Below are 24,702 nucleotides of genomic sequence, written 5' to 3' on the forward strand. Positions count from 1 at the left end.
TGGAGAGGGAGGCCTGGGCCTCCTTCCCCTCCCCCCGAAACAGAGAGCCCCAGCAGGAAATCAGCACGCCGGCTACGCAAGCGCAGTCTCCCGCCCCGCTTCCCAAGCATCGCCACTGCAGCCTTCCACACAAACACTGCAGTGGTCACGGACGAGTTACCGTGATGCTCCCGTTCGATCCTCAGGAAACCCTGGAGTGAATGAATATTTGAAAAAAAATTTAGCTTTCAATGGGCTAGATCCTTTGAGACTTGAAAATATATTCAAAGTATTAAATTACGACAGCAAAGGATGTTAAGGAAGGGGTTGAGAATGGAGTTGATACAAAAGTAATAATGTTATTTTGACACAGCAAGACTCCAACAGCTTTATCAGAGTAGCGTGGCTTCTGCTGAAAGCCGTCTTCTTCATGTAAAGAATTTTAGAAGAGGCAAACATATAGGAACAATAATTTAGAAGGCTTTCAGAATATTCCCTTTAGATATTAAATTTTAGAATTGTCTTGACCCGTCTGTACGATGTTTCCAAATACTTTTCAAATACTTCAGATAACTCTGAGCATCGTGTCTCAGCAGGAAAACCTGCTTAAAAACATAAAAACTTGCTTTTATCTTCCTTCTGAGCAATGTGCAAAGAAACTCTGGCTTCAACACTGGAATAGGTTCATCCAACTGAGGTCTGAGAAAGAACAAAATTAAAATTGAACAACTTGCTTCTTTCTTCCTTGATTTTTCTGAACAACTTCCATGGTAACTTTTGCCTCGTATAGTGGAATGGGTTCATCCAACTGAGGTCTGAGGAAGAATGAAATGATTAGAAATGTCTAGTTAAAGATGAGTAGAGTACATAGCATGGTAGTTGACAGTTGCTATAGTTCAACTCTATTACTTTAAATCAAATTTGTCCATTAATATTTCCACTATTAAAAAGTTAAATTTTGAAGGGGAAAAATACCTATTTTATCCATTCTCTCTTTTTTGATAAACAGATCCAGCTGAAAACAAAAATTGTACTTTTCTTCTTGTCAGCCTGGAGGTTATTTCAAGTTGCTTTGGGAGGGGTGATGAGGATAAGCAAAGGGTGAGGTACAGTATGGAATGGAGTAAGGAAAACTAACGAACCACGTCTATCTTAGGGAATGCATACTGGTGTATATACACTTCGAGAAATACTAAAGAGCAGCTATTTATCTAAGCAAAATAATAAAATACGGAGGCAAGAGGTGTACTGAGAAAGCTGAAACAAAAATGGGAATGCCCATTTCATCTCCTGGAGAATAGAAAAATAAACAAGAACAATGATTTGGTCATTTAGCATACCTAAAAACACCAGTAGATAACTTCTCCATCACATCTTTTAAGATACGTAGCTGCAAAGACTGTTAAGGTGGCAACGTAAAGGAGAGAGGAGTAAATAAAACCATTTGATAAGCAGAATATACTAGGCAGGTCACCTATTTTTTTTTAATAGAAATTCTGTAAGCTGTCATGTTTACCTCTAAAACAGGAAAATGGGGGAACTGATTTGAGAGAGGTGGTGACATAATAGAGCCTAAACTTCTAAGGACAAGAGATGAAAGAAGCCTAATGCCTGTCGTAAGTAATGACTAGTGTTATCCCAAATGGATGGTAACAGAATGGGGTCAGGGTTTCATTTTAGCGCCACTTATGTTATTTTTAGTTAAAAACAATTTTAGCACTTATCTCTCTTACTTTGGGTGCACATTTATTTATTAAACCACCTAATAAATACGTATGCAGGAAAGTTAATAATCTGTGTGTGTAATATATGCCACTAAGAGAATTAAAAAGCAGGGTAAAATTTAAAACTCTAATCATTTACTTGCAATTACAATGTTAGAACTGAGAGTCTATATAACTGCTCGTACAGGAGAATTATTTATGGTATATAATCACACAGTTGGAAGGAGATTGCTATGTTAAATCACAGGCAGCAACTGGCTCATGTGTGATGCAACTGAGGGGGGTGCGCACAAGTGAGGACTGAAGTCTGATTCAGGACTTTAGAAAATGTAAATTAGAAAATATGAACGTAAGCTACTTTAAAAGGACCTAAAGAATACCGATTCACTTTTCACGTACTACAAATTCTCTTTCTACTTGTGTTAATGAAATTGCTGGCAGTGTGTAAGTATATAAATATAAAACATATATTTCTGATTTTTGAAAATTTAACATTTCATATGAACATGTCACGTTTCAGTATGGTCCATGGATTTGTCAAATAGGTTAAAATCTCATGGTGGGGAGAAAGGGGAGCAGTTGAGAGATTTAAGTTATTAAGTAACGCAGGCATAGCAGCCAGGCTACCTTCTGACATGAAAGATTCAAAACATACTACCTTATGTTACTTTTAATACATGGTCTCTGTCATTAACATCCCATGGTATTCCTGATAATTACAATGTTATTGAATGTGTCATTATTTAAAGTTGAAATTTAAAGAATTCTTTTAGAAAGTTAAAAATTAAGTTTATTTTCCAAATTTAATATGAAAATATTTAATCAGAAATACATTAAACACATACATTCACTACATTAAAGGGACGTTCTGGTTTTGAAATGTACTCTTTAAAACTCAACATATGCAGTATACTAATTAAATATTATTCAGCTATTTGAAAGCTCTGTATTAAGTCTGCTATTGCTCTTACAGGAGGCTGGCCTTTGTGCACGTCACACATATGTAACAATGCACGTTTAATAAAAATAAAGAATGATATTCAGTGAGACAAACATACGGTTGTGCAAGTCTCCTTCTTCACGCACAATTATACTCTATTAAGTAATGAGAACTTATGTTTTATCCAATATATTAAAGTTTTTACCAAGTACAGCTGCCTTTAAAACAGGCGTCTTAGAAATAAAACGTTTATTCTTAAGTTGACCCTGCTCTAAAGAGGTTTGGACCTTTCTTTTGGAACTGCTCTCATATTCTCAAGAAAACTTTTCATTACTTTTACCAAAATGGAATGATCGATTTCATTCACTAGATTTGTTACTGAATCACTTCCATTAAAAAAAATCAAACCCATCTTCATTTGATGAAGATTTCCTAGTATTGATATTCTTAAAAACAGCCCACAAGGGACTTCCCTGGTGGTCCAGTGGTTAAGACTCTGCCCTTCCAATGCAGGGGAGGCGGGTTCAATCCCTGCTCGGGGAACCAAGATCCCACAAGCCGCGCAGCCAAAAAACACCCCCCAAAAACAAAAAAACACCCCACAAACTCTTTTTGATAACTATTCTGATATGTTTAACGCAGTGGCACCACCATAGGAGTAAAGATGCAGCCTGTCAAAGTGATCTGTAATTTCCATAATGCCAGGTTAAAAACGAAGCAAACTCTTCCATGTATTCTATAGTTTCTCATTCAGAAACGAGCAAGACTGCCTGGGTGTGATTCCTGTCCCGCCACTTGCTAGCTACATCCTTAGGCATGCACTAACCTTTCTATCCTTCAGTTTCTTTACCTGTGACATAGGGATAATGTAGTACTTAACTATCACACGGCTGTTTTAATATTTAAATAAATTAATACCTGTAAAGCACTGGGAACATTGTTTGGCATGTTCAATGAAAGTTAGCTGCTATTATTATTAATTATTATTATCATTATTAAAGAACTTAATGATGAGAATACAAGGTAAATTTCAAGCCAGAAACTCAAGTCAGTAGAAAAAAAGGATATAAAGATATTTTCCCTGTTGTACATTTGACAAATTCCAAACTTCATCATTAAGGAAAGCCACCGTCGCTCCCTTGAGGAAAAGGCAGTGGCTATCTGGAGGATCCAACTTGGATAGAATGCACAAAGAATGATCAGTTACTGTGAGTTTAATAGCAGAAGAATGATTGGTATATTCAGCCAGAAAAGCTTTCACACAAATTAAATAATACCCAAATCACAAATAATCAGCACACAAACTTTAACAATAATATGTATACTATAATGTTTTCTTTTCTAATGCATTGTCCAAAATGATGAAACAGCAAGGTCAATAGGCCAATCTAGAGGTGATGAAGCGGTAGCAGGTATATGTGTGCGGGTGTGTGTGTGTGTGTGTGAGAGAGATATTCCTCGTTGCTACTCACCAGTCATCTTCATGAGGAAGTTGGAAAATTGGTGAAGATTGGTACATGAGAATTATGGTATTTGCATATCAACCATGATAAAGATACTTGAATTTTGTTGAGAAATGTAGCTTTGGAAGACAATGTGTACACACACACACACACACACACACACACACACATATAGTAAATTCTAATTTGAATAATTAGGAAATTGCCATAATTTTATATAGAAATATTTTGTTAAGTATATGTCAATAAGAATGTTTGTTACTAAGGAAAAAAACCTTATTTGAAACACTATTAAAAAATTCATAAGTCACTACTTCCAAACCACTAAATAAAAGTTAAATGAACTCCTCTGCAGAGGAGTTCATTTAACATATTTAAATGAGGAGTTCATTTAAATATTTCAACATTTGGCCAACAGCTGAAAGTTAAAAACATTTGGCCAACAGCTAAAAGTAAAAAAAAAAAAAAGCTACATTTCTTTAAAAATAGGATATAATTCAGAATTTATACAAATTTAGCCACACCTTGCTAAAAGACTTAGGCATTATTCTTTGTTAATTGCATCCTTTTGGTGTATCAGTAATGTTTTATTGTCTCTGATAATACCTGCAGGTTTTCTTCTGTCGTTACCCAGTGGCCTCCAACACCAAGAAGGGTGATGATATCATGTTTATGTGGTAGTAGTTGTAATTTTACAGCTGGTTCATCATCTTTACTATATAATCTCACTTACAAAGGAATTGTTTAAAGCGAGAGAGGGAGAGAGAGAGAGAAAATGTATTTTATAGTAATCTGATAAAAATTTATTCTTCAAACTAGTTCTCTTTACTTTTTAATGTAGTAACAAGGAAGCATTTTGTATTCAGACACTTAAAATGTATTTTTTGCATTAAAACTGGGCATACACTTTACTTTAGATTTAATTATAAGTGATATAACTAAAGATAAAAAGTCTATTTTAATTTGAAAATCAGGCAAGATAACATAGCACATACTAAGTCTGATAGTTTCAATCATAACATTGATAGCTTAATACTTTGGGAAAAGTTGACTTCTGAGTAAGGAACTCAGATTCAAGATAGTCATACTGGGACTTCCCTGGTGGCACAGTGGTTAAGAATCCACCTGACAATTCAGGGGACACAGGTTTGAGCCCTGTTCCGGGAAGATCCCACATGCCGCGGAGCAACTAAGCCCGTGCGCCACAACTACTGAGCCTGCGCTCTAGAGCCCACGAGCCACAACTACTGAGCCCGCGTGCCACAACTACTGAAGCCCGCGCGCTTAGAGACCGTGCTCCATAACAAGAGAAGCCCGCGCACTGCAATCAAGAGCAGCCCCGGCTTGCTGCAACTAGAAAAAGCTGCGTGCAGCAACAAAGACCCAATGCAGCCAAAAAAAAAGACAGTCATATTTTGACATAATTATTGAAATGTCCATTGGAAAAGTTAATGAAGTATACATTCACTTCCACTGAAAGATTTTTCTGAGTTAATTTCGAGTCTTGAAAATACTGGCTAAAAAGGAATACATATGGTCATAGCTGTATTCATTACGATTCTTAGGATAGAAGATAAATTCTAACAAAGTATAAACAGAATCCCTCTGCAGGCTTGTGAAACCTGTTCTTTAGGTGTGATGGCACTACCTAAGAGTGTAAAGATTAGGTGTTAAGTAGATATTGGTTAAACTACAAAAGTTCAAGCAAGGTGAAAATGCAACAAAATTCTGTGCAAACTTTGCAAACAGGGACTGCTGAAGTCTACCATCCAATAGAGGGCAGCCATACATAGCAGAACTGACTAATTAAGCAACTGGCTGAGACCTGAACTAATCTAGGAACCACTGAGGAGATCATGTCTGCAGATTTCTTGTAGAGATACTTGAAGTCCAATGCCTACACTTTAAAAGGCAAGCATGTTCTCTCTTCCAGACAGTGCTTACAATGGGAATAAAATGAAGAAGTGCCAATTTAAATAGAAAAGTTCAAAAATAAAAAAACCCTAAACATCAATTTAATAATATATAAATAATTATTTCCTGGTTATGTACTTTTTTCCCAGGAATTCACCCATCACAATAAAAAAACTACAGAGACTACTGATTTAGTAAAGTACCCACCTCCAGCATCTAGGACAATATCTACTCCAAGGCCACCTGTTTCTTCTAAACAGCTTTCAGCAACCTGGGCTTTCCCATTGGACACATCGATCACTCGGGCTGTAAAGGACAGGAAGTCAGGCAATCTGTATGTGATCAACACAACTCAGAGAAGAAGAGAAAGAAAAGCAAATAAATATTTCTTCTCTGAAATGAATTAAATGGTTGAAGCAATTACCGAATCAAATTATACTTTTTCTCATCTAACCAGTATTGCCAAGGATCAATTTAAATGAAGGAACTGGTATATTCAATAAAATAAAAATATGAGCATTTTGTGGATAATGTGTCCCAACGTTGGTCTGTTGACATAGAGGACTGTTCTTTACAGCTAAAGGATATTTTGCCAGAACTGAGAATCTCTAAACCACAGAGGTACATATATATGAAGATGTGGACTGAAAGATTAAGCAAGTTCTTAAGTATGTTCAGATTTAATAGAGCTTAGAGCTAAAAAGTACAAAGATATATTTATCTGATTTGGTACTTCTCTGTTAGAGGCCGTTTTAACCTTTCTCAGTCATAGAAATCCCAGCCCACACCCGCATCTCCCGACTTCGCCCTCCAAAACCAAAAAAAATCCCGAAGGTGAAAAAAAACCCAGGATTATTTTAAGCAGGGTTAGTAAAAATTAAACTAATTTTAACTGGTTGCTTTAATGTATTAATAGAACAAGCCAGTGAGAGAACTAAAAAAAAATCTCAATTTGAATTGGCAAAGGAAGACACGTTTCTATTTCATTTTTGTATCTTTTAACACCTTCTCAGTAAAGAGAATTCCTCTCAGAGATTCTCAGATTGGAGGTGTAGTCCAGTAGTGACTGAAGTCTCGGGGGATGGAGGTGAGGGTGGGGGGACTCGAGGGAAAGGGGGCTGAAGCACCTAAGAAGGGCAGGGGTTAGCCAAGGGGAAACCGCTCTCTTCAACAACACTATTCATGCTACCCACCCCTTCCATTTGCAATCTCTCTTCTTCCTTTTTTTCTTATTTTCCTCCTTTCTCCAGCCCGTTTTAACCTTCCTTCCATTTCTTGGTTATCTCTGCCAGAAGCATAACATAACTATGGAAATAACTCAGGCTTTACTATTAGGCAGGCTTGGGTTCGAATTCCATTCCGGGCCTAGTGGTACATCTAGTGGTACATCGTTGGACAAGCTAAATTCTGAGATGCTGTTTCCCAGTTAGCTGACACAGGGTTGTTGAGGATTTAAGGAACTATCATCCATATTAACACTCAATGAACCTTACTTTCCTTCCTTCACTTACACTCTGCTCATCTTCTTTTCTCTTCATCTGTTAAACTCCAACATTAATTCAGTTAACTCCAGTCTGTAAAATTCCATTCCTATCTTTCTTCTCTTCTTTTTCATTTTTTCAATCTCTATTTTCTTTCTCCTTTCCACATTCATCGCTATTCGTATACGTTCAATCTTTTCAAGGGCTCCCCAGCCTTGACCATGTCCTATTTATCCTAAACTATACCTGACCTGGGTTTCTGTGTAAATGGCTCATCTCCCTTCCTAGTGTATCACAGGAAACAGACAACTTTAGAGGTATATCACTGGGTAAAAGAGGCTGAGAAACATAAAAAGTGATGCAAAAATATATTGATTTATTGACTAAAACCAAAAAGGCATCAGGTGTTTCTCAACTGTGTCAAAGTTCACCTAATTCAAACTTGGGTGAGTTGGTAACAATGAGGCAAAGAAGAAAAAACACTGAAAAATGTAGGTTTAAGAAACAAATCATTAAAATTTAAACTATAACTTATGTAAACTTGGACTTAGCACAGATACTAAGTGCATTTTTTAAATGACATGCATTTGGCATTTTGCAGTTTGTTTTACAAGTGCAGTTTTTAAGGTGATATCTCTTCAAAATTTTATGTTTTAAAGTCTGTGTTGAGTACTATTACCCACCTACAGAAGGCCTACATCTTTCAAGACACTGCTTGTCTTCAAGGCTGCACGCTGTTGAAATCACTTTGGCTCCTCTATGGTGTGCTAACTGAATGGCTATTGTTCCAAGTGCCTGTGTGGAAACAAATACACGGCGGTGTTATAGATATAGGGCAGAGGCCGTATCTAATTCATTTTATAGGTTTAATAAACTGTAATAGTTTAGTGCTACTTCAGTATATTTTAAAATGTTGTCTAATAGAAAAAGAAAACAATATGGATAAGTTTAGAAGTGGAAACATTTGACACACTCTTCCTCAAGAGGGGTGGTGGAAAAGCTACGTGTGCCACAGGCTCTCAGCCAGTCTGACTGCAAGCAGCACACAATTTCAAGGACAGAGGCCGAATTCAGAACATGGCCTTGGAATGAGAAAAGTGGGCCATTAAGGGCCTTGCCAGCATAATGTACTAAGCTAATTATATAATATCAATACATATGCAAGTCCAGCAACCTCAGCTTCAAAAGTTCCATCCTTTTGCCGACCTGTGGAATAAGTTCAGGGAAACACTACTATCCTGATGTAGGACATAAGGATGAAGCCAATGCTGAAGACAGTTATGCCTTTTTTTCAATGAAAAGCAGGGGAAAAAGCATTTTCATCAACAGCCAGTTAGAAAATAAAACTATAAAACCACCCCAAGTTTTGTGACCTGTTTAGATTATAATTATATCTTATGTAATCTCTTTTAGTATCTTGAACTATATTTTGAAGATGTATGTAATGTTTAAATTAGCACAGTTTTTATCTTGTGTGATCTGTCTATAAATGCAACACCTTAATCACATAAGTGTAAGTATGAGGGATATGATACAAAATTGGCAGGGAGTCCTGGGGTCTGGCTTCAAAGACTATGAGCTATTTCAGGCTTTGTGTAACAGACATGAATAAAAATGGCTTGTCTGCTTTTTTAAAGTACTAGCAGATTCAAAGTACTAAGAAACTAAACACAGTAATGCTAACTTTTATCTCCTTGATAAAAAGCTGCTTATTTTCGAAAATGGGAGTTTGGTAAATGTATCAGTGAATAAGCTAACTGGCAACAAATTATATTAGCAAATGGATGGCCCATTTCTCAATTCCCTAAGTTTATTTGTATTTTGGTCTGTTTCTTAACAAAACCATTAGCACGTACACTTGCTCCGTCCATTATCAGCACTGACTTTCCAGGAGAGAGATGAGAAAGATAATGCAGAGCTGTATAGGCTCGTACTCCATCCCGAATGGTTCCAGCGGCTTCTGTCCACGTAACTTTTTCTGGTTTGTGAACTATCACAAAGAAAAAGAGGAAACAGTCTGTTAGCAAGTCCCGTTAGACCTGCTTCCTGGATCTGTTTCCCTCCATCTCTGCTCCCACCATGGTCCTGGTCCAAGCCTACTTCTAGTATCTCTCACCTACATTAGTTTCTCTGCTTCCATTCTTACCCACGCATACTCCACTTTCAGCATAGGAGTGTGTGTGTGTGTGTGTGTGTGTGTGTGTGTGTATATTTTTTAAACGTTTTATTGTTAAAGTAAAACGTATGCATAAAAGTACACGAAATAATGTACAGCTGGATGAATAAATATAAAGCAAGTAACCACCATCCTGGCTGAGAGAGAGAACACAGCCCTCACGCCAACAGCCTCACCTCTCCGGCCAGAGACGTTTTTTAAAAAATTGAGATATAAGTGACATCAGAGGTCACCACCATTCTAATGTATTTTCTTATTCACCTTCATAGTTTAATAACTCAAGTATCCATTCCTAAACAATATAATTTTATTTTGCCTGTTTCTGAAATGTATCTAAATGCAATTGTACCATACACGTTTTTTCTATCTTTGTTTGCTGAACATCGTTTTTTAAGACACATCCTTTCTTGTTACATGTGGCTATAGTATAGTGCTTCCATTGTTATTGTTTTTTTTTTTTTTTTTTTTTTTTTTTTGCAGTACGCGGGCCTCTCACTGCTGTGGCCTCTCCCGTTGAGGAGCACAGGCTCCGGACGCGCAGGCTCAGCGGCCATGGCTCACGGGCCCAGCCGCTCCGCGGCATGTGGGATCTTCCCGAACCGGGGCACGAACCCGTGTCCCCTGCATTGGCAGGCGGACTCTCAACCACTGCGCCGCCAGGGAAGCCCAGTGCTTCCATTTTTGATGTCTTATGGCAACATCTAATTTCATAGAATGGATTGGTTATCCACTCTCAAGGAACGTTTGTGTTTTTTCCCATTTTTGGTAGTTAAGCATTCTTAACTAAGAATGCTCTTGGATAAAAGTTACTCTTACACTGGTACACAGGTTTTCTCCAGGATATTTACTGAGGAATGGAAATCCCAGCTCCAGGATATGTTACCTTCGACTTTATATTTCCAAAGTGGCTGTATGAACTTACTCTCCCACAGCTGCTGTTGTGAACATCCTTGTCAACCCTGGCATTACACATTTTTGCCCATCATATGGATGTGTAATGGTTTCTTACGGTGATTTTATTGATAATTTGCTTTCCCCTGACTACTAATGAAGTTGAGTACCTTTCTGTGTTTGTTGGCCATATGGAATTCCCTTTGTGAAGTGACTGTTCAAGTGTTCTATCAATTTTCCTATTGTTGTTGACTTTTTCTTATTGATTTGTAAAAATTCTTAATATATTCTAGATGAGTCATTTGCTTGTTTATGTGTTATAATTATTTTCAACTGTATGGCTTCTCTTTTCAATCTCTTTAGTGGTGTCTTTGAAAAACAGAAGTGTGTCAGAATGATCTTTTAAAAACATACATGACATCCTTACACTTCTTTGTTTAAAATTCATCAAGGGCTTTTCTACTGCACTTGGAACAAAATGCAAACTCCTAATACACTGTAATTTAAGCCATATGAGCTTTATATTTTCTGACCATTAAGCTGCTCTTTAATATGTTTATTTAATTTTTATTGTTTTTATGTTGTACACTGAATGTGGTTTTTTTCACAGTATAGGCAATACTTTCTCATTTTACCTACAATCAAGTTTATAATACTTTCCGTAGTCTTTACCAGGACTATTTTTCCTCTTACATCAATAGATTCAGATGGGTTAGCATGGCCAGTAAGCATTGAATTTACCAACTAATTAGTGCCATCTAGTGGGGAAGCAAAGCATCCAAGCACATGATGAAAATGTTCAGACAGACAAGCAAGGCATTAAAAGAGTAAAACAGGGGATATCTCACAGAGTACTTTATTCCTTACCAAACTCAAGATAGCTATTCTCCCACTTTTACTGATTATGAAATGGGGTTCAGGGTAATTAATTTGTCTGAGGCCACAAGTTTCAAAGTCCGACTTTAAAGCCCATCTACTCTAACAGTGCATATTCAATCTATGTAAAATTTATTTATATGGAATTTTTTGGGAACATCTTTCATCATAAGAATTGGGACTACCTATATTTTCATTAGGAAATCAAAAATTCAGTGCTTAAAAAATTCTAATAGTAATAAAACTACATTTAAGATTGCAGAGACTTTAAAATTACATGGTTGGACATGGTTTAATGTTGAGATCCTTGCTTTTGTGTTAGGTGGTACACAAGTGTTTATTATGTTATAAAAACTAAGAAAATAAATAGAAGAGAGCCATGTATGGATCAATAATAACAGTATGTCAGAGCCCAAGAATTACAATTTCAATTCTTTCTACCTCAGGTCCAAAGGAATAATGCTGAAATGTGTGCCAATTTTTAAAAAATTTAACTTTTATTTTATATTGGAGTATAGTTTACTCACAACATTGTGCTTGTTTCAGGTGTACAGCAAAGTGATCCAGTTATACATATACATATATCCATTCTTTTTCAAATTCTTTTCCCATATAGGTCACCACAGAATACTGAGTAGAGTTCCCTGTGCTATACAGTAGGTCTCCGTTGATCATTTACTTTATATGTATCAACAGTAGTGTGTATATGTTAATCCGAAACTCCCAGTTTATCTCCCCCCCAACTTTCCTCTCTGGTAACCATAAGTTTGTTTTCTAAGCCTGTGAGTCTGTTTCTGTTTTGTAAATAAGCTCATTTGTATCATTTTTTTAGATTCCACATATAAGTGACATATGATATTTGTCTTTCTCTGTCTGACTTCACTTAGTATGATTATCTCTAGGTCCATCCATCTTGCTGCAAATGGCATTATTTCCTTCTTTTTTATGGCTGAGTAATATTCCACTATATATGTATCACACCTTCTTTATCCATTCCTCTGTCGATGGACATTTAGGTTGCTCTCATGTCTTGGCTATTGTAAATAGTGCTTCAGTGAACATTGGGGTGCATGTATCTTTTTGAATTATTGTTTTCTCCAGATTATGCCTAGGAGTGGGATTGCTAGATCATATGGTATTTCTATTTTTAGTTTTTAAGGAACCTCCATATTGTTCTCCATACTGGTTGTATCAATTTACATTCCCACCAACAGTGTAGGAGGATTCCCTTTTCTCCACACCCTCTTCAGCATTTATTGTTTGTAGACTTTCTGATGATGGCCATTCTGACCGGTGTGAGGTGATACCTCATTGTAGTTTTGATTTGCATTTCTCTAGTAGTTAGCCATGTTGAACATATTTTCATGTGCTTTTTGGCTATCTGTATGTCTTGTTTGGAGAAATGTCTATTTAGATCTTCTGCCCATTTTTTGATTGGGTTGTTTTTTTGACATTGAGCTGCATGAGCTGTTTGTATGAAAAATAAAATCAGAATGGCTTGAGAACTGAAAGCACAAAAGAGCTGGAAGAATTACTCAACTTTTTACCTTTGTCCTCAATATTCTGAAACAAGATTAATAAGACATCTTTGGGAGTTGTTTGGAGCCTGGTTCTTTGGTTTGGTAAAAGAACTGACTTACTAGAAGGTGACTGAGTTGTGAGCTTTTATTTTAAAAAATCATCAAATAATTAATAGGAACTAAAATAGAGTCATGGTGAACTAAATTATTTCTCCCTGCAAATCTTCAGGGAACATACTGAAATTATTTTCTCTTTCATAGAATGGTTAGAGCTACAGCAGAGATTAGAGGTTATCTAGTTTGGCATCCTTGTTTATAGACAAAGTAAATGCACCCGGGGCTTGCCTAAAGGTCACGCAGTTAGCAGTCATTCTTCTTTTTCTTTTATTATTATTTTTTTTTTCTATTCTTTTTGCGGTATGCGGGCCTCTCACTGTTGTGGCCTCTCCCGTTGCGGAGCACAGGCTCCGGATGCGCAGGCCCAGCGGCCGTGGCTCACGGGCCCAGCCGCTCCGCGACATATGGGATCCTCCCAGACCGGGGCACGAACCCGTATCCCCTGCATCGGCAGGCGGACTCTCAACCACTGCGCCACCAGGGAAGCCCTCTTTTTCTTAATTTGAAGTACAGTTGACTTACAATGTTTCAGGTGTTAGTGGTCATTCTTAAAGTACTTCTTTTAAAGAAACATTTTGTTGTGTTTCCCTTCTCAAGGAATAGCTATCAATAGAATTGCTTTCTCTGTATATGTTGGTGGATCTTGGGACTATAATCCTCCTGATTTGTAGGAAAATAAAAGGTCACTTGTGTGGTTCTCTTGTCTTAGATTAAGCTTTATAGCTAGAAAATTTTGATGTTCCAGTTTGCTGTTCTTCTTCTGGTCCATCTTATAATCCTCCAGTGTTCAGCAATGCTTAAAGAAATGGATCTTTTTTATTCTCGGTTTTTTTTTTCAACAGTTAACTTTCTATAACAATTTAATTTAGTTTACTTTGTCTAAATTCAAGCCTAGGAATCCATACTAAAGGTTTTAGTTGACTCCATATTTACAAGGTTCTCAAAAGAACAGGGACAATAAGGGCCCAAGGGGGACTTCCCTGGTGGTCCACTGGTTAAGAATCTGCCTTCCAATGCAGGGGACTCAGGTTCAATCCCTGGTCGGGGAACTAAGATCCCACATGCCGCAGGGCAACTAAGCCCGAACGCCACAACAGCTGAGCCCACATGCCACAACTAGAGAGAAGCCCACATGCCACAACTAGAGAGAAGCCCACATGCCACAACTAGAGAGGAGTCCGCACAATGCAACAAAAGATCCCATGAGCCACAACTAAGACCTGATGCAGCCATAAATAAATAAACAAACAAATAAATAAATAAATTAAGAAAAAAAGGGCCCAAGGAAATTCTGGGATTAAAAATAGTAGAGTTTCCCATAAAAGAGACAGCAGCCGTCCTCAATTTTCAAACTGCATTATATCAAAATAGTCATGGATCAGTGACTTTCACTGCATGGTATTTGGAAGTGAGCTTTATCTTTCAAAGGAAGACACACAGTTGGCTCCAAATGTAGGCTTAATATATACATAAATAAGCACAAGCCTCATATTTCTGGAAAACTGTCTTTTAAAGTTAATTCTTAAGGGACTTCCCTGGTGGCAAAGTGGTTAGGAATCCGCCTGCCAATGCAGGGGACACGGGTTCGAGCCCTGGTCCGGGAAGATCCCACATGCCACACAGCAACTAAGCCCGTGCACCACAACTGCTGAGCCTGCGCTCTAGAGCCTGCGAGCCACAACTACTGAGCCTGCGCACCACAACTACTGAAGCCTGTGTGCCTAGAGCCCGTGCTCCACAACAGGAGAAGCCATCGCAATGAGAAGCCTGCGCACCGAAACAAAGAGTAGCCTCCGTTCGCCCCAACTAGAGAAAGCCTGTGTGCAGCAATGAAGACCCAACGCATCCAATAAACAAATAAATAAATGAATGAAAGAATAAAATTTAATTAAAAAATTAAGTTTTAATAAAATAAGATGGTATTACTTGGAAATTTTTGACATAGTAAATGTCATTAATCTAAATATAAATTACTTAACAATTTCAAAAATGAAATGCCCAAGATTTCCTAGCCTAGTTCAAGTTACTATATAGACTCAAATGTACAAATTTACTATTTTTAATAGTCCCAAATCCAAATTGGCCCATATGGTCTGATTAGCATTTATATCATTCAAGAAAGAACTTAGGAAAAATTTTAATAAAATAGTTCAAGAACACAAAAGAATGTATGATAATCTATAGATAAGATATGAAGAACAACATGAATCCCAGCATAAGGAATAGCCGACTGGCAGTACCACTGTAGTCCCGTGGATCTACTCTGATCACATCCTCTTGCCTTGCCCACACAGGTAACTTCCACATGACTTTTCATCCCTACCTGCTCCTTATATCCTTAAATAACACATGCTTAATTAAACTTTGTATGTTTTTGAACTTCATAGAAATAAAATGGTATCACACTGTTCGTGCTTTTTTCACTCAGCACAGTTTGTGAGGCTCATCCATCTTGATGTTTGACTGTTCTTTATTCACTTTCACTGATGAGTTAATTAGAAATATCTTTAGTTACCCATTTTCCCATGAAGAACATTTGGGCTGTTTCTCTTTTTATTCCACAATTACAAACCATGCTACTAGGAACTCTTGTGCATGTGCTACTGGTACACATCAAGCTTCTCTGGTGTATGAAAATACCAGTGGAATTACTAGGTCTGAGGTGTTAATACATCATTACCTTTATCAGATCATGCTAAGTTATTTTCTAATGCATTTGTACTAATTTGTGCATAAAAGGTTCTACTGCTCCACATCCTTGCCAACACTTGGTATGGTCGAACTTTATAACTGTCAGTCTCATGGAAGCATAATGGTATCTCTAAGTGGTTTTAATTTGCTTTCCCCTGATTACTAAGGAGATGCAGCATCTTTTCACTATGGTTTCATGAAGACTGTCTGTGTTTATACATTTATTCATTTAAATTTAAATAGTTAAGAAGTAAATTACTGTAAGAAAATTTTTAAATTAACATTTAAGTTACATTGAATACTGGTCAAAAGATATTAGCAACAGAAACAAGAATAAGTGTTTTTGAGTCTTTCCTGACTCAAGACTCTACATGTATTGTCTAGATTTTATACATTTAAAAATTTCAATTAATAACCAAGAATAAGAAGTAAAAAATTCTGATTAGTGATATAATTTCAGAGCCAAGGGAGAAATGGCTTTTCAAACCTCTTACCATGAGCAGTGTAAGGGAAACTTAAAGGTCTAAATACTGCTTAGCTTGAAAATGAATTTTATGGATACAAAATATAAGCTAGAAGTAGTCATATGACCACCCGATAGTTATTCCTAGGTACACTCACAGCAGATGGAAATAAATCATACTGTTACTAAAAACCACACACATCTGTGAAATAAGGCTTACGTGAGTTCCAAAACACTGGACTACCACATACCCAAGTAATGCTCATGTACTCGAACAGCTTCACAAAGTCCAGGGTCTTCAGAATCCAGGGGTAAAATTCCTGAAAATTAAAACGAGAAACTTAAGGGACACAATCCAAAAATGAATTCATTCCTAATGAGATGCCAGTAAGTATTAGTCTAAATTTCCCTCAGTGGAATTTTGAGGAAGGTTCCAGTACTAGTGTGGAGAAGGGAGAGATTTCAGAAATAAGGAAGGGAAGTAGATAGTTTACTTTCTGATATGAACACTATAATACCTGTACTACCTCTTTCTTTTTCTTCCTCTTCTTTCACCTCTGAGTGATGATAAAGATGATGGCTGATGTACAGAACAAAGTCAGAGTCCTGGGGCATCTGTGCTCCTCATTAAACTTGTCCCTGATTCACGGCTCCCTTCCCAGAGTTTGGTTCTATAGGATAGTGAGGTATGCTTCCAATAAAATCCCATTTTCCCCTGAGCTAATCTGATTTTATTTTTTGTCTCTTACAAAAAGGGTCTTGAATAATACAGTGTCACTGACTTCTTGGGCAGATAATAAAGATAAGATAGAAATAATAAATTCTCAAAGAAAATACCCAAGTCAAAGGCAATTGTGTTAAAAGCTGATGAAAACTTTCCTATAAATTTATTCTTAACAGCTTCAAGCATGTTGTAAAGCTACACATTTTCTAAGTCTACATGAATATTTTCCTATGAATATTTTCTACAGAGAAATGGCAATTTCAAAGACTACTACTGAATGCATACTTTATATTTGTTTGTGTGAATGTCTAGGACACAAGTATAAATATATATTTTTGCAAAATGGTATTAACTATGGATTAAAAAAGAAAACCAATAAATTAAATGTCTCCAGTAAATTTTTAGTTTTACGAGGGTAGTAAGGGAGCAGCTCTATACAATTCAAGTCGGATGTGGAGAGAAGAGCGTCTATATAGCCAAGTCAGTCAGTAGTCTTCAAGCAGATGGACTGTGACTTTTCTTTTCTCTGGAGTCTGCAGTCTAACTATAGACCGGGGTCCTGTCAGTGAAGGGCTGCACCAAGGACAGTAACAACTATGGTCATCTTTCTATCATATCTACAGACAAATATTGAAAAGTTTTAAATGTTCTACTATTGTGATCAAACTCCCAATTCTCTTCATCAATGGATATTTGAGAGTAAATTCCAAAACTTAGGTAAGTACTTGTATATGAAGCAAGGTCACACTAAGCATCAGCAATTGTATAGAAAAAAAGAAAAAGAAACAACAGTAAGACAGAGGACTTGAAATAGGACTAGGACCTATAACTTACCAGCTACTTCATCACCTGGTTGAAAGAATGATACCTTGCTTCCAACTGAAGAGTGGAGAAAATTAATAATCATTATTTTGAGGTTATTAAATATAACTGAACAACTAAAATAAATTTTAAAAGCCATGGATTAATAAAAAGTCACTAACTCAGAGAAAAAGTCAAGAACTTCTAGGACATTTTGATAGTCTGTAAGGACAGTAGGAAAGAACATCTCATATCTGGATTCTCTACAAAGCTGGGCCATGTGGTTGTTGACACCGTGGAGCAGGATGTCTCTCTGTTCAGCTAAGGATGAAGGAATAAAGGAAAATAATCCACTCCACAGCTCTTAAGATGATGACATTGGATACACTGGGTTCCACCCCTCCTGAGGCTCGTCCAATCTGTCATTGTTTGAGTTGTAAAATCTCTGACGCACAATGGGAATTCTGGTTAGAGTCACATATAAACTACTTTGATTTGGGATTATGGAAATAAGTTCAGAATGGTGCCAAGAAATTTTGGGGACTATACAGAAGTGATAGTTACATTTTCTCTTTGTGTGTAAAGTCCTACACCATCAGTCAATTCTTTAGAATATTTCAAATAGTTACAAAAGGAAATGGGAGGAAAAAACCCAAACCTCCACGAATGCCTACTTGTGCCCAGCATTTTACCGTGTTATCACATTTAATCTTCATGGCATACCCATTAAGGACCTATTATTACTCCTATTTAACAGACAAGGAAACTGAGGTGCAGCAGTGAAGTAAGGTAGATCCTGAAATCTGGAAGTGGCGCCTCAGGCTGGCTCTGTCTGCAAAAGGGCCCCAGTTTGCTGCTTCTTTGGATCTCTTCTGTGCCATTATCCCCCAATATTTTTGGCTTCTGTACTTTTCTTTTTCCCTCCTGCTGAGGATTCTTATCTACCTGAAATCACCCTGATCCTTTTTTTTTGGCTTCCTTTGTACTCCTCTTAATTGTCCTTCAAACAGTGGCATTGCCAAGTGTTCCATGCTGTGTCTCCTTCATTTCAACTCTCCCTGGATGAACTCATCACCCTTCTATAGTTTCAAACACAACCTATAAGCTGACAACTTTTGAATGTAACCAGAATCTTATAAATCATTTCCTGCTTTTACCTGTTTTTAATTTCCCTGTTCCAGTTAATTATTAAGCTCTGCTGGCTTTACTATATCTTGAATACATTCACTACCTCTGCCGCCACTGTCTAGGTTATGGACTTTGTCATTTTTTGTTTTTAATTAATTAATTTATTTTTGGCTGCACTGGGTCTTCGTTGCTGTACGCGGGCTTTCTCTAGTTGTGGCGAGTGGGGGCCACTATTCGTTGCGGTGCGCGGACTTCTCATTGCAATGGCTTCTCTTGTTGTGGAGCACGGGCTCTAGGTGCGTGGGCTTCAGTATTTGTGGCATGTGGGCTCAGTAGTTGTGGCATGCGGGTTCTAGAGCGCAGGTTCATTAGCTGTGGCTCACGGGCTTAGTTGCTCCGTGACATGTGGCATCTTCCCGGACCAGGGCTCGAACCTGTGTCCTCTGCACTGGCACGTGGATTCTTAACCACTGCACCACCAGGGAAGCCCCATGCCGTTTCTTGCCTGTTGGTCTACTACCCAAACAGTCCTCTTGCCTACAGCCTGGTTTGCTTCAAATCCACCCTTCTTATGGCCACTCTAATACTCTCTCTACAACCCAATCTGAGATAGGAGGCTCGTCATGAGTCTGGCCCTTGCCTACCCTCTTGTCTCATTTTTTTGGGGGGGGGGAAGGAATCAGTGTTCCTATCATCATGAAAAGATTCTGTTCAATATCTTTTATTCTGTGATCTCTGAAGAAGAATTTTCTTGACACAGTGGTTTTTTTCTGCCAAGTACCTTGCCTATGACTCATGCTCAGAACTTAATTTTGCTCTAGTAACACCGAACTCCATAATTCTTACATACATCACGTTATTACCTGCTTCCGCGTCTTTGCTCATGCTATCTTCTCTGCTGAGCGTGATTCTTGGAGAAGAATTCTCCTCCTGCCCACCCCTTACTGTCTGGCTAACTTACTCCAAGAAGCCCTTCCTGTTTCTGCTGGCTGGTTGGGCACCTCTCCTTGGAGCTTTCAGAATGAATCTGCCTATACGTGTTTGTCTGCCTCTCCCCTAGATTGTGAACTCTTGGAGGGCAGCGACTGTCTTATTTATCTTCACATTCCAAGCACTTTGCAAGTGCTCATTAAATGATGAATAAATAAATGAATGAATGAATAATTGATTGATCATCTTCTGGCTATTATAATTCTTATTTTTATTTTCGTACAATCCAAGCAGAAGAAAGGAGAGGGAATAAAATTATGATTTAGTTATGTTAGAAGATTACATTAAGAGTATCAGATGCATTATAGATTAAATTTACAGGTGAAATTCAAATAGTCTAACCCACATGATAATGCTCATTCATCCACTCACACATGCAAGAAGAGCAACCATAAACTGATTGATCATGAACTATGAGCAGAAAATATGAACACTATGTTTATTCAGAAACAAATTATTTCAAGTACTTAGGCTTACTGTTCTGCATGTTAAGACCATTATTTACTAAAATTTTTCTTTATTTAAGGCAATCATAAAACGTTACTGGTTATTTCTCCCCAGAACCAATTTCAGATGAGCAAACTGTTTACCTTTTAAATACTCCATTTTAGGCATACTTTAAAAATTTAATGTGAATGTAGCTACTGACCATTATATAAATTTTGGCCCAAAGCCAACTTACACAAGTAATTTATGCTGGTCTGCAAATACCATAAAAAGGACAATACTGGTCATTCTATTCAATGTGATTACTCATGGATTTAAATACATAATCTCTAAATATTTACTAAACTGTAATAAGCTCTTCAATTATAAAATACCAATATCGTTCTAGTTTTCTTTTTAATTAAAAAAAGGAAAAAAAAATAAAAAAATAAAAAAAGGGAAAACACTTCTGCATAATTAACTTTTGTATTTGAAGAAGTGTGTATAATTTTATGTGTCAGTAAACCAATTAGCTACCATTTAATTTCTTTTACCTTAGAAAAGGAATACAGATACTTATATCTGTAAACTTACCATCTAACACAATTCCAGCAACTTCTCTCCCAACGGGAAAGAAATCCTTCTCCATCTTCATTTCTTCTAGAAGCTACATAATGACAAAGGCTTGAATTTATTGTCAAGAATAAATCCGAACCTCTTTTCATACATGAGGAAAGCAAGAGCAAAAACCAAACCACATAAAAAGCAAATATGACTCCATTTTTTGGCGTCAAGACAAAAAGCAAGTAACTTCACAAAACAGGTTCCTCTATAGAGTAGGAAACAAAGTTTGCTGAGGAGTTAGTGGACATGTAGGGCTTAGGTATGAGTATTACCATTGAAATCACCATCAACATACTTTAACATCTTTATTCTACCAAATATGAAGGGAAATTATAGCCAGAACAATTCTCAGTTGGCTAAACACTTTGTACCAGTCACCTCATTTGGGTGGGGTGGGTTTGAGTGTTTCTCACAAGCGTTGGGTTAGGGAGTAGGTGAGAAGTAGTGATGGATATACACAGGGAAACTGCCACATAATCTCAGGCTGGAGTTTCTTCTTTTAAAGGATAAATTATTTATTTGTTTATTTATTTTTCATTTGTTTATTTAATTTATTTAGTTTTGGCTGCACTGGGTCTTTGTTGCTGTGCGCAGCCTTTCTCTAGTTGTGGCGAGTGGGGGCTACTCTTCATTGCGGTGCATGGGCTTCTCATTGCGATGGCTTCTCTTGTTGCGGAGCCACGGGCTCTAGGCATATGGGCTTCAGTAGTTGTGGCAGGCAGGCTCAGTAGTTGTGGCTCACGGGCTTTAGAGCGCAGGCTCAGTAGTTGTGGCACACGGGCTTTGTTGGTCCGCGGCATGTGGGATCTTCCCGGACCAGGGATCGAACCCGTGTCCCCTGCACTGGCGGGAGGATTCTTAACCACTGACTACCAGGGAAGTCCAAATTATTTATTTTTGAGAGATTAGTATGTTGTTAGATTCTGACCACATTCAGCATTTGATTTTTAAAGTGACAGAGTGTACACAGATAAGCCTGTGGTTTAAGCTCCTTTTATACTTTTCTAAAAGTTACTATACTTTTATAATAATACTAGAGATGCTGAACATATTTGTAGATATGTTAGTATTTTAGGAACAGTAAGTAAAAAGAAGCTGAAATAATTTTCTTGTATATTTCCCTTATTTTTCAATTCTTTGATCTCCTATACATACTTCATTGTCAGAAGAGTCTCTTTCCCAATGTGGAACTTTACCCTTTTCCTAAGATGTTCACATAACATTCTTACAGAAATACTCGGTGTTTTACAGTGTTTATTTTTTATGCAGAGCTAAAATCATGGTTATGGCAATTGCACCCTGTTCTCCTTCACTTACTATAAGCATCTTCTCACATTCCTATAGTTTTCATAATCATTATGATTAATAGTTGTTGTAAAATCAAATTGATTTCACTGTAATTTACCATTTCTTTCTGTTAGACATGGAGATAATTTCCTAGACCAGCATTTGAATGGATTCTTTGTAGTTTTAAAAAGAACATCTTGGAAGGGCTGAACACAGACCTCTGCAGATAAGGAACAGTAGATTATTCCCAGTGAAAGGACTTCAGGGCATCTCACTAATTCACTTCTCAAGTCATGCTCATGTTACAGAATCGCCCAGTGGAAGCCTATACCTTTGTTCTGTAGTTTTCCTAAATGTGACTTTACTGAAGAAAACTTTTAGATCCCTAGAAATTATGCTGACATTATAAGCCAATAAGTTAAGGGTCCAATGAAACTATAGTATTCATCTTTATAAAACTGAGTAAATGGGCCTGCTCTGTTTATCATGGCACATTTAACCATACTTTATTTATTTACCATTTGAAGACTTTCCATGTACTTCATGGTCAATAATGGAAGATTACTGTGGGGTGGTGTGAGGTGGTGTATGAGAGAGAGAGACAAAGAGAAATGACAAGAAGAATATGAACCCTATCAAGACATTGACTAGAAATATCTACAGACTAGAGACTTATTAATTTTAGGTTTCTAGTTTCTATTTTTACTATATTTAAACAGTCACTTCTTCCTTGATTACAGGCCTTAGTAATTATAAATTCTCAGCTTTTCACAATGTAAAGGAGTTTATAAAATATTTTCATATAATAATATGAAATGCATGACTTCAATTAGGCTAATAATTTACCTTAATATAGAAATACACAAATGAACATTTAATCTTTTACCTAGCTGTTCTATTCTTCTAAGAATGATAATTTCTTCATACTCAGAAGTCAGTTGTTATTATTATAACTTTTGTACGCTAAATATATTGTGAAACTCTCATTTGACTTTTGGCCAAAATAAGAGTACCAATAACTTTGTGTTTATACCTTTGTATTTATCTGGCTCAGAGCACAAGCTTTAACTTGAAGCTTCACATAGTTATCCTCTGTAACAGGAAGATTCTCCTAGAACCAAATAATAAAATAATTACACATTTCTTTGAGAATATGCCTTCATGCTGCAAAAATTTTCACACATAATTGAACAAAATCAAACAGACTCCAAATCTTACACCTAACTTAACTGAAAAAGGTACAAGCAATTATCCTATAGCATATAATACAAAAGAATATAGGGAATTTGGGGGTAAAAATTTTAAAAAGCCTTAGTTAGGGTACATATTTTGAAAAGGTACTTAAGATACTGACAGGGATATATGTGTAGGCAATGAACACAGGATAACAAAGTAGAGCAACAAATACTGTACCTCATTTTAATTTAAATAATCTCAAAGCATCAAACCTTCATGCAGGGATAGCCTTAAACACATACACATAATATATACACCGTACTGATTATGGAATTTTCTTAATGCTATAAATAAAGTTCGTTAGTGTCATTTGTTAATCTCTGCCTTATTTAACATCTGCCTTGGACATTTCAGCATGCCTCATGGCACTCTAGGGTCAAAATACAAACTTAATGGAACTTAATTATTCCTCATATTCCACAGCTAGACATAACTTCAAAGGCAAAGATATTTCAGACTCCAGTACTCAATGTCATCCACCAATGACACCAATAATTAAAATGCTTTCCTCAACCCCTGATATGCCCCAATATTAGATCAAAAGTTGGCTAGAGCAGCTACTTGCACAGTGCCTCCTGTGTTCTATCAAAGGGATCCCTGCGTTTAATTTGATATGAACACAATACTCTGGGATATCCCTTTTTAAAACTCAGATTTGGGAATATTTGGTGATAACACGAATATATTCAACAATATCGACGAATTTGTGGATTTTGTGGATCTTACTCATGATTGTGTGAACCTGGTGATGATTGCTCCTGAGAGCCAATCAAAACTCTTAGACCTTTCATCCTGACCCAATGGTAGAAGTTAGCCTACTAACTTAAATGATTTTGGAGTTGTAGAAAGATAACACAGAAAAACTGGATTGTGTTTATGAGCCGGAAATTCTTATTACTACTATGAAAAATACAGGCACTATGAAATACATATAGCACTTAGTTTTCATTCCTAAATTTACAGTGGGATAATGACTCTGGCCTGCCACAAACCTTCAATCAATCACCAAGGTATGAAAATTCTACTATCTATGCTTAAAGTGGTAAAAAATTGGAAACCATTTAAGGCTTAGTGAATGAGGTAACTTCGCACAGCTCAGAAGTTAGTGTGAAAAACAATGCTTTTCCACCTCTTTCATTTCCCAATATGAGAGAAAGTATTTTCTGAAATATGCCTACAATCTGAAAACTCACTTTACTGTGGTATTCAGAATAAATTGGGTTAATTTTGCAACACATAAGACTACTGAAG

The 24,702-nt window shown here is 36.9% G+C and overlaps 1 protein-coding gene across 2 annotated transcripts in view; it reads right to left on the reverse strand.

Moving 5' to 3' along the window:
* Positions 1-121: 121 nt before the first annotated feature.
* CRYZL1 (crystallin zeta like 1) overlaps positions 122-24,702 on the reverse strand; it is a 33,683-nt gene continuing 9,102 nt past the window's right edge. Inside the window, exons 3-13 of one of the 2 annotated variants that reach the window (XM_082624585.1) lie at positions 23,249-23,326; positions 20,899-20,971; positions 17,794-17,838; positions 16,487-16,555; positions 9,358-9,491; positions 8,185-8,296; positions 6,228-6,326; positions 4,713-4,834; positions 3,712-3,817; positions 1,320-1,365; positions 122-794 (exon numbers count right to left, since the gene is read on the reverse strand). In XM_082624585.1, the coding sequence (XP_082480711.1) occupies positions 695-794; positions 1,320-1,365; positions 3,712-3,817; positions 4,713-4,834; positions 6,228-6,326; positions 8,185-8,296; positions 9,358-9,491; positions 16,487-16,555; positions 17,794-17,838; positions 20,899-20,971; positions 23,249-23,326 (984 nt within the window). In that variant the 3' untranslated portion in view covers positions 122-694. Of the gene's footprint in view, positions 795-1,319; positions 1,370-3,711; positions 3,818-4,712; positions 4,835-6,227; positions 6,327-8,184; positions 8,297-9,357; positions 9,492-16,486; positions 16,556-17,793; positions 17,839-20,898; positions 20,972-23,248; positions 23,327-24,702 lie in introns of both variants that reach the window. The other variant, XM_082624584.1, reaches the window with a different exon arrangement.

Source organism: Mesoplodon mirus (assembly GCF_964341445.2).
Source record: "Mesoplodon mirus genome assembly, chromosome: 6".
NCBI classification, from domain to species: Eukaryota; Metazoa; Chordata; class Mammalia; order Artiodactyla; family Ziphiidae; genus Mesoplodon; species Mesoplodon mirus.